Source organism: Uranotaenia lowii, chromosome 3 (assembly GCF_029784155.1).
Source record: "Uranotaenia lowii strain MFRU-FL chromosome 3, ASM2978415v1, whole genome shotgun sequence".
Taxonomy (NCBI): domain Eukaryota; kingdom Metazoa; phylum Arthropoda; class Insecta; order Diptera; family Culicidae; genus Uranotaenia; species Uranotaenia lowii.
In genome coordinates this window covers 287,239,552-287,250,914 of record NC_073693.1, presented here as the reverse complement: position 1 = coordinate 287,250,914, position 11,363 = coordinate 287,239,552, and the positions used below count along the sequence as shown (strand labels likewise).

General features: G+C 40.0%; 1 protein-coding gene across 9 annotated transcripts in view; it reads left to right on the top strand.

Moving 5' to 3' along the window:
- The window catches only part of LOC129756823 (putative transcription factor capicua), a 230,443-nt gene extending 221,338 nt beyond the window's left edge, over positions 1–9,105 (top strand). For all 9 annotated transcript variants that reach the window (XM_055753847.1, XM_055753848.1, XM_055753851.1 and 6 more), the window contains one exon: positions 5,737–9,105. In XM_055753847.1, coding sequence (XP_055609822.1) covers positions 5,737–5,897 — 161 coding nt within the window. In that variant the 3' untranslated portion in view covers positions 5,898–9,105. The remainder of the gene's footprint in view (positions 1–5,736) is intronic.
- Positions 9,106–11,363: the final 2,258 nt, after the last annotated feature.

Below are 11,363 nucleotides of genomic sequence, written 5' to 3'. Positions count from 1 at the left end.
CCCCTGCATCCAGTCGGCCGGGAATTGTTCCAGTATCCCAGATGTCAGCGAGAAGACGGTGCAACATTTGTGTCGACAAGGCAGGGTCGGCTTTCAGCATTTCAGCAGGGATGCAATCAATCCCAGGCGCTTTGTTGGATTCCATGTCTTTGATTGCCGCGAGCGAGAGCGTTTCCAAGTTGACGCCATCAATGCGACTTACTGTTGGTGCTTCGAGCTGCTGGTTCTGTTGGCCATCGCTATTCGTGACTCGCAAGAGTTGTTCGAAGTGCTCAGTCCACCGTTTGAGCTGATCTGTTTGATCGGTCAATAACTGACCTACTCGGTCTTTTAGCGGCGAGAAATGTCATAAAGTAATCGGATATCTCCATTGGCAGCGGCTTTTTCTCCCTCTTCGGCTAGGGAGTTTGTCCAGGCTCTCTTGTCTCGTCTACAAGCTCGTTTAACTGCCTTTTCCAGCTCTGCATATCGTAAGCGGACGCTGCTTTGGCTGACCCGGTACATGCCTGCTCAATTCCGACTTTCGTTTTTCTCGATCATCGACCATCCTCCAAGTTTAATCCGACATCCATTCACCTCTTCTTTCACAAACTTTACCGAGAGTACCATGGCTCGTCGTGATAAAGGCATTCTTGATTCCACACCCACTGTTCTTCGACTGTTCTGTCTGTCGGCAGTTCCGGGGCTCGGAATTCAAGCTGTTCAACGCCCTTTTCACCTCTGGATTTTCCATCCGGCGGACGTCGTATCGACATCCCACTTTTTCCTCGCGCCCTTGGACACGCGCATCTCTCAGTCGTATCTCGGCAAGAACGAGGTGATGAGTTGTGATGGTTAGATGCAATGTCTGCGCTTCGTTTCTTGCGGACATCAAGAAGGCTCCTTCTCCATTTTCGGCTGATGCAGATGTGGTCAATTTGATTTTCTGTTCGGCCATCTCGGGATACCAAGTGACCTTATGTGCTGGTCGATGGGGGAGAGAGCAATCCACCGATCACCATGTTGTTGTTGCCACAAAATTCTACAAAAAGTTCCTCGTTTTCGCTCATCTGTCCTAGACCATGGCGCCCCATAATGCGCTCAAGGTCCTGATTGTCGGAGCCAATCTTTGCGTTGAAGTCGTCCAAATGGATTTGAATGTCACCCTTCGGAATTTTCTCTACCACGCTGTTCAGTTGACTATAGAACTGCTCTTTCTCCTGCAAATCGGCAACGTCAGTTGGAGCGTAACACTGGACCATTGTAAGGTTTCTAACCCGTGTTCTGAATCTGGCTACGATTATTCGTTTATCGGTTTCCATCTGATGGCTTAACAGGAAACCAACTCCTCATTCCCGAGTAGCATGTTCTCCTTGTATGCCAGAGTAAAGCAAGACTTGCCGGGACTGTGTCTTGTGTTCTCCAGTGTTAGGCCAACGGACTTCGCTCAGTCCCAGAATTTCTAGCTTGAGTGGCTAGCTTTTCTAACAAGTTGAGCCAGCTTTCCTTGTTGGGCAAGAGTTAAAATGTTTCAAGTTCCAATTCGTGTCCGTGTTGTCATGCTAAAAGTCGTCGCCAAAGTTTCAGGTCGGTCATTTCTTCGGATTCCGTAACAGTAGCAGTAGGTTGTTAGCCTAAGGTCCCTATCCCGCGATCGGGCTACCATCTTGGACTTAGCTGGCGGGAGCCGCTCTGCTACAGCTTAAAATTCAAATCTTCATTGATAGGGTCATATCCCAAGTAACCAAAAGTTCCATAAATCGGACTATCAATGGCTTACTCAACTTTTCTGGGTCTATGGGTGCAATTGGACGACCCATGATACTATGTTTCAAGTCTATTCGCGCTAGTGAGCTCCAAGGCAATACACGTTTCGAATACTTCAATCAGCAACGTATTTATTTCAACAACACTTAATGCACGACCTCTCATCTAAATACCCGTGAAGTATATTCACGTGAAAAATCTTGTTTCGTCAATAACTCAACAACGCGACGAAACTAGGTTTTGTAAAATAGTGCAATTGATAAAGAATGGTTGGAAGTCGAAATTCCAGCCGGACTCGTTCCTTAAAACTTGATAGAACTGTTTTTATTCCCATTGCCCCGCCATGATAAAATTTCCGTGGTGAAAACCGGGGGAATCGAAATTTTAATGAACAAGTCTAGCTGGAATTTTATTTTTCAACCATTTTCTATCGATTCCGTCATGTTACAATGCTAGTTGTGTTGCGTTTTGGAGTTATTGATAAAATAAGATTTTTTCAAGTTCATTTTCACTCGAACTGTAAACCGTGCTTAACGAGTTAAGATCTGACATCTCATCGTGTTGCAAGTAGTCCACGTTTTACCGCAACAACTAGCTTTGCGAATTTGCTCCTGGAAGTTCATAGACACAAATTAAGTTGTACGGCTCTTTCTCTGGTCGCACACGCGAGTCATCTTCCTTTGTCTTTTATGAGCAATGGATGAGAATGGACGGGAATGGAAAACAAGAAACTGTTGGCTATTGCCGGCCGGTTTACATGCACACGTACAGCTAATCTTGGCTGGTTGATTGTTACCATTCTGCTTTGTTTTGTGATAGGATATGGGATATGTTTTATTTGGTTGTTTTCAGACATATGCAATGCGGTTGTGCTCGGAGGACAATGCCAGTTATTAGAAAGCTTGTTAATGCCGATCCGGCATAGAATCTTATACCGATAATTCCACCTCCAGGCAACCTCATTATCGGAGTAGAGTCTGATTTGTGGATGTAGCGAGTGTTGACTTAAGTCACCACTTTGCGCAACTACTCGATTCGCAGATCGTGTGGTCCCGAAGCGCAAATTTATGCACGCACGGCGGAAAACGGCGGCGCAAAAAGTCGAAAAAACCAGTTTGCACTCAAAAATAACAAAATTGTTATACGTCCTAAATTCAAACCATTTTGTAAAAGTTATTATTTGATAAAATGAAACCAAGTTTTCAGCAAACATGGAATACATGTTAATCAATCGTTTGCAGCCAATAACTCAATTTTGTTCAGATTGGTTCATACGACCTAATCAAAACAAACTCTAGTAATAATCTGCACGTAGCGGCTATGTGAAAAACTACAAAATTTCTATCCAATAGATTTTTACGTAGATGCTACGAAATAAATATGTAGAAGTTTGTTAGATCTTCTGGAAAAAATTGATTCCCAAGATTTATTCAGCTGAATGAATCAAGGGTTGATCCAGCTAAAATCGAAGCAAAATGATCGATTTTTGTGAGGGTTTCTGTCTGAGAGCTTTTTACTGCTTAAGTAGGAAAGCTCATAAATTTAAATCTAAGGCTAGAAAACAGAAAAAAATAAAAATAAAAAAAGACACTAAAGTGACAAATTGGTCTGATTAAATCACCGACCAGTGAACAGGTAACCAATTTTGTTTCTTTAGAATGATTATAATCAAATCTTTTTTTTAACTCTTTGAGAAAGTTTTGGATTGAAAAAGTTTACAGATTCAATAAAATTGAACATGACTTATCTATAAAACAATAGTTTAGTTGATTTTGTTTGGTTTCGGAGCTAGTTTTTATCTTAAACTCTTTTCAAAAAGTGCCCAGTTTTTTGTCGAAAAGAAAAAAATGCTGAAGCGAATTTCTATTTCCCACACTCAAATTTGAATATCAAATGTATGAGCAATAAAACATATACGTTTTCAAATTCAACAAAAGAATGTTTAACTTTTCATGGCTTTGGTTCAGTGTATATGACAAATCAAAAACAGAACTAATGTATGCTTTTCATTTTACGACATTATTTCAAGTTCAAGAGTACATCTTGAAATTGAAAGGCAAGTTGCGAGAGCAGCCTGAACGTATCGATAGAAACTTCAAAAAAAATTGAGAGCATTGCTTGAAATTGAATGGCGATTTGAGAGGACAGCTTGGAAGTATCGATAAAAATTTCAAACGAGTTGAGAGGACAGCTTGAAATTGAAAGGCAAGTTTTGAGGGCAGCCTGAACGTATCGATAGAAACTTCAAGCGAGTTGAGAGGACAGCTTAAAATCGAAAGGCGAGTTGAGAGGAAAGCCTGATAGTATAAATAGAATTTTCAAGCGAGTTGAGAGCACAGCTTGAAATTGAAAAGCGAGTTGAGAGTACAGCCTGAAAGTATCGATAGAATTTTCAAGCTAGTTGAGAGGACAGCTTGAAATTTAAAGGCGAGTTGAGAGGACAGCCTGAAAGTGTACGTCTCGGTGGTCGAGTGGTAAGACGGGTTCGATTCCCATCTCGATACTGGGTGTTAAATGTTAATTTTGAGTTGTCCACGTCGTTTATTCAGTCTGTAAAGCCTAAATCGGCTAAGACGGTGTATGTCTTTTAGTTGACAGGACAGCTTGAAATCAAAAGGCAAGTTGAGAGGATAGCCTGATAGTAAAAATAAAATTTTCAAGCGAGTTGAGAGGACAGATTGCAGTTGAAAGGCGAGTTGAGAGGACAGCCTGAAAGTATCGATAGAATTTTCAAACTAGTTGAGAGGATAGCTTGGTAACGAAAGGTGAGCTGAGAGGACTTCAAGCAAATTGAGAGCACAGCTGAAATTGAAAGGCGAGTTGAGAGGACAGCGTCAACGTATCGATAGAAACTTCAAACAAATTGAGAGCACAGTTTAAAATTGAATGGCGAGTTGAGAGGACAGCGTGAACGTATCGATAGAAACTTCAAACAAATTGAGAGCACAGTTTAAAATTGAATGGCAAGTTGAGAGGACAGCCTGAAAGTATCGATAAAAATTTCAAACGAGTTGAGAGGACAGCTTGAAATTGAAGGGGAGTTATGAGGGCAGCCTGAACGTTTCGATAGAAATTTCAAGCGAGTTGAGAGGACAGCTTGAAAGAATCGATAAAAATTTCAAACGAGTTGAGAGGACAGCTTGAAATAGAAAGGCAAGTTGAGAGGGCAGCCTGAAAGTATCGATAGAAATTTCAAGCGAGTTGAGAGCACAGCTTAATATCGAAAGGCTAGTTGAGAGGACAGCCTGATAGTATAAATAGAATTTTAAAGCGAGATGAGAGGACAGCTTGGAAACGAAAGGCGAGTTGAGAGGACAGACTGAAAGTATCGATAAAAACTTCAAGCAAATTGAGAGCACAGCTTGAAATTGAAAGGCGAGTTGAGAGGACAGCATGAAAGTTTCGATAGAATTTTCAAGCTAGTTGAGAGGACAGCTTGGAAACGAAAGGCGAGTTGAGAGGACAGTCTAAAAGTATCGATACAAACTACTAGCAAGTGCTCTCAGCTTGAAATTGAAAGGCGAGTTGAGAGGACAGCCTGAAAGTATCGATAGAAATTTCAAACGGGTTGAGAGGATAGCTTTAAATCAGAAGGCGAGATGAAGGACAGTCTAAGTGTTTTCTCTAGTGAGAAACGAAGCGGATTGGATTGAAACCTTAAAAAGAAATAATTGGAAATTAAGTGGGTCGAGAGAACATATCTTATCAAATTCAATTTCAAACAAACATGTGTAGGTTCCATAACGCGCATTTTTCAGATTGCTAATTTATGGAAATTCGGTTTGCTGATCGTTTCCAGCATTTCATATTGCCGGAAATTGCCGGTCATCACTTCGAGCAAACGAGTCAGTCAAATGTGAAAGTAGAATAATAAAAATCCTGCATCCTGCAACACATCTTATTTGTATTTATATTGTCACATTTTTAGTGACTAATCTAATTGAAGAACTTGGAAAAAAGCTCATTATTGATCAATGAAATCAATTTTAGGAACTCCCTCATCGGATCAGCAAGCGCCACAATCGATTGCCAACCATCAACTACACCACCATCATCAACGAGAACAGCAGCAGCAGCAACAACAACAACAACAACAACAGTCGCAACCTCCACCAGCAGCAGCACAACATTCACAGCAACAGCAAGAATAACAACCGAACCACAACTATCGAATATTGATAACAATTTGTAGAAGGTAGGTTACTCGAGCGAGAGTTAATTTTCGATTCTAACTACCTAACCCTCCCCCCCCCCAAGTGAAGCAAATACATAGAAGAAAAACAATAGATTAAATCATTTTGCATATCGCGCAGCAGTCTGCAAAATCATGAGCACACATACAACACACATACACACTAGGTAATAGATTAAAAAAATCACACTTCACATGCTTAAGCATCAAACGATAATAGATAAAGGAAAAAAAACAAACAGGTAAACCGATATGATTATTGTCCCCAGCCCACAAATAAAACAATAGAAAGGAATACATACTTAAGTAAATTTCGCATGCGTTTAGCTGCTACGAGAGAGAGAAAAAAACAGATTGGAGGAAAGTAGGAAAATTGTCGCTTTGTCGAAGTTGTTAACTTAACAACTTAAACATTCTGCAACAAATGTTTCTGTCTCTGTGTGTGGGAGGATGTGTAAAAAACAATAGTCAATCATTCATTCTGCTAATATGAGTTACGTAAGCATAGTCAAATTGGACCTCCCACGCGTGGGCGCAATCTTTTGTCTTTGAGATGGAGGGTATGAAAGGAGATTAAATTTCAATAAAAAATAAGCCAAGTTATCCAGCGTGAAAAAATGATGGAAAACAAGTTAAAGTATACATAAATGTCCCTATACTATTAGAGCGGATTTGTTGCTTCCGGAGAAAAATGTGTTTCAATTCTCCCCGAAACATACCTGAACACACGTCACGTCTCAACTTGAGATCGTTTTGTTGCACCAAGCTTTTTTGGCTGAATAAGATGCTTATTCAGCTGTTTTGCCAGCTTGCCGAATCAATCGGGCTAGGTGCATGGCAGCACGTGTAACTTACTTTGTCTCTCTTTCTCTTTCTGTTTAACATTTAAGGGGACCATTCGCTTGAATAGTTTGAAAACCAAGTTAAAGTTCTTGATTGATTCAAGAGATTTTAGAACTTTGGGTTTTTAGTAGAGATGAATAAGGCTTTTTTTTTTTGAGGATAATAAGCGAAAATCTGAACAAAAAACCTTGTTTTTTCATTGGTTATTGGTTGGATTTTGTGATTCAGTGAACTATCAGTTAACTTCGTTAAATTTTTGTTTTTTTTTGTTCTAAGCGAATGTACCCAACTTATCGCCGACAAGTGAAAATATCCATCCAAATTTGAGTTTTCTATCGAAGGGACCTGGCACAACTCCAGTTCTTCTGTCAAAAAATATACCATAATGGTAAGACACAAAAAAAAAGTTTGATATAATCTAAGACGAAAGTAAATAAACAAAAAACCATGCTAATAAAATAGAAATCCCTTGAATTGAGAAAATAGTAAAAGTTAAACAAAACATCTAATATGTACGCTAGCGAAGAAAGATGAAATCAGTAAGCAGATAAATAAATACGAAAAAACGTAATGTGAAATTTGTTCGGAGAACCACTCCCTCCAGTCGTGTGACGTGACTCACATTCACGCGACAGGGATGGCATACAAGTGATCTTAGTCGATAAGTTTCATTAAAAATATGTAAATGAATCATAAGAAGAACCTTCTCATCCACATAAGATGGGTGGGGAGCACCACGAACTCGGTGGAATCTTGCAATAATCACCGGAAAAAATGATTGATTATAATTGTAAAACAAACATGTAAATAGTTATTGCAAAGTTAATTAATGAATACAAAACTTATCTTTGAGACAGAGATGTAGAGTTAGCAAAATATGAAGTGAAACAAAATTGTAGTAGAAAGTACAAGAATTTATTAACAAATTTTATTGTGAGTTGTAAAAGTAGTGGCAAAAAATAAAAGAAGAAAACCAAACCTTAGAAAGCAAACCTATAGAAATCGACAAACACACCCACAAACACGCTCTATCGAAAGAACAAATCATAAACGTATCATTACACCACGACATTAATTGATAAAAAAAAGTATAATGAGAAAAAACTAGCAAGAATGATCACCCAATTTTCTAACATTTCCCAGAAGAAGAAAAAACCGAACTTCTGTTTTGTTGTAGTGCGTCGTACCTATCTGCTAGTGTTCTTGAAAAAAACGACCCGGACTTTTGTGCAACTCCTTTTTTGAGAAACAAGAACGCTTCTTTTTTTACCACAATTTTGGGGTATGTCCCGCGGCAAAGGTTTCAGATGATTGATTCTCTTGAAAGGATGATAATTTAACAGCAAATTTCACTAGTTTTGTTTGTAAATCTTAAGAAAATTTCTTACAAAACAGAGACCAAGAACAATTGATATAAATGTGTCCCAAACAAGCATGGTATCGAAATATGTTATTCAAATGTGGTCGACACTCTCCATCTGTTTTGTTTGAAATTCATACCTCTTTTATCTTTTAACTGTGCTTTCACAATTTCACACCACCAAAATCAAGCTTTGAACGTCCACCAACGCAAACAAAAATCATTATTGGTATCTAGCTAATCGAACAAAGAATAGTTCACAAGTAGAAAATGTAAGCGCAAATTTTGGTTCAGTGCTTGTCTAGCTAGCTAAGCATGACACTCGAAATTGTTGTGACAGTTTGAATTTAAATAAAACTTGAAGATGAAAAAACAACGTACCGAATACCAAAACGAATTGTGCCGGATGATGATGTTGCTCTTTGAAAATGTTTTGGTATCCGGAATCCTCGAATGGAGATGAAACCACCTAAAATGGAACAAGTTTGTTAGCAATGGGTCAATGAAGTCCACAAATTTAGTTTTTGCTGGGTTCGAATTAATATCAAAACATGTTGGTACAACAGCTTAGCTGAAATTTGAAAACAGAATACCAACCACCAACGGAAGGAACGCATAAAGCTCCTAAGGAGCCTATGACGATCGAAGACCGACTCATCCTGTTGAAACAAGAACTGTACAGGTGTGGTACCGCACGATCTCCAGTCCAGATCGATTTGATTAATTGAATGCCAGATAGGCTAAAAATAAACAGAAGAACGGGAAAAGTTAGTAACACTTTTATGAGAAAAAAATGTTTAGAGCGCATACTATTGTATAGAAGCGGAAAACAACAGCCAGCAAGCAAAAATGAAGAATTTAAAAATCGATGTGAATACACTACTGGAGAGCAAGTATAAAGTTACATACACAAGATGAAGAGAAAAAAAAATGAAACAAAATAAATTCAAAGTTCAAAACTGTACCATTCCATGTTTGCACGTTGTCCGAAATCCTTATGGGTGTTTTACTTCCGAATTTTTAAACTGTTAATAAGAAGGACACCCTCCAATAAATTGACCCTTTCAAACTTTAAATCCGAAAAAGAGGCATTGGGAAATAGCATCTAACTAAAAACACTGATGGTAGTCGCTTAGAAATTGTGGTAATAAACCGGCAGCAACGAAAGTTACACCAACGTGTTCCGACATGAGCTGCCAACACAATTCGGTACCGGTAAGTTACAAGCAGCTGTGGAAAAGATATAACAATTGGTCAAATCTATGAATGCATTTCATGGTGGCTCCAGAGAATTGTCTCAGGAGCCACTTTTGCCTTGAAAACCATACTTCCAGGGGGCGTGAAGTCAAAATGAATCAAATATCCGAAAGTCAAAATGAACCAAATATCCGAAAGTCAAAATGAACGAAATATCCATATCAGAAAAAACCCAAAATATTAGGCTTAACTTTGGATAGGCGCTTTAACTTTGACTATCACGTTGTAGAAAGACAGAGCAATAAACTAACAACAACCTGTGTTCGTTGCATTAAAATGCCAATCAAGAAAGTTACCGTACCTAACCTAACCGACAATTTTACAGTTTGTTTTATTCCCGGACATTCCGAAATCCATTGGGATCACTTAAGTGGAAAAGGCAGTTAAACGAGCTTGTAGACGAGACAAGAGAGCCTGGACAAACTCCCTAGACGAAGAGGGAGAAAGAGCCGTCGCCAATCGAGATATCCGATTACTTTACGACATTTCTCGCCGCCTAAGTGATGCAATGACCTATGCTAGAATGCCGCTTAAAGACCGAGCCGGTCAGTTATTAACCCGCAGCTCGAAGCGCCAACAGTAAGCCGCATTAATGGCGTCAACTCGGATGAGCCCTGGCTGACTGAAATAGAAGCGGCAATCAAAGCCATGGAATCCAACAATGCGTCTGGGATCGATTGCATCCCTACGATGCTGAAAGCCGACCTTGCCTTGTCAGCACTATTGGAGGTTTATGGCCATAAATCGAACAAGAGAAGACTACTGGTATAGTTAACAGGTTTATTAAGACTAACTTTTACTTGAACTGATCGTTTCTTAAATAGCTAAATTTACAGGTAACTATGGTAATTTCAGTTGTTTATTATTTTCCCGATTGCTCAGTTTTCCACCGTTATCTCCAACACTCCTCCTCGATGGAAGTACTGAGGCTGCTTCTCGGAATTGCTTCAGTTTTGTTGCTTGTAGGGGCTTCGTTAACATATCTGCGATCATCTCTCCAGTCGGGCAGTAGGTTGTGTTGATGGTTCCATTTTGCTGCATTTCCCGGACGAAATGATGTTTGGTTTCGATATGCTTGGAGCGACGACCAATACCAGGGGCTATCAGTTGTTTGATGCAGGATTGATTGTCCTCCTTCACGTTCAGCGGTAAGTCCACCTTGACAGCAAAATCACCCAGCAAGCGCAATAGCCAGGCAATTTCTTGGCAACATTCAGCCAAAGCGACGTATTCTGCTTCCGTACTGCTCAAAGTCACACAAGATTGTTTCTTCGAGCACCAAAAAATTGTTCCGCCACCCAATTGGACCAGGAATCCAGATGTTGATTTTCGATCCTTGGAATCACCTGCCCAATCAGCGTCGACGTACACAATCAGCGGTTGAGTTGTTGTTCCCAATAACAACTCGTGATCGATGGTGAAGTGCAAATATCGCAGGATCCGTTTCGCTTCAACCCAATCGGCTTGTGTTGGACAGCTCACTTTCCGCCCAAGAATGGATACACAAACAGCTATTTCTGGGCGGGTGTTGACGGCCACGTAGAGTAAACCACCAATCAGACTGGCGTAGTCACGGTTGTTCGGCAGTTTACTACTCTCCTCCTTGGTTTGCTGATGGCCGGGATCCAACGGTATCTTCGACTGCTTGGCGTTGTCCAAATTGAACCTCTTTAGCAACTTGGAAATGTATCGACTCTGATTCAGCGCAATACCATCCTCGTGTCTACAAATTTCAATGCCCAAGAAATGTCGTAGATCTCCTAGTGACGTGACCACAAACGATTTATTTAATTCACACAAAATTTCAGCATACTACTCCTCGGACGGACAGGCCACAACGATGTCATCCACATAAATCGCCAGATACGTGCCACCACGGAAATAGAGGCAGCTGTCGTTGGTTGATTGTTGAAAATGCATCTTCTTCAAGGCTGCATCGAAGGTTTGGTTCCAAACTCTGGCCGA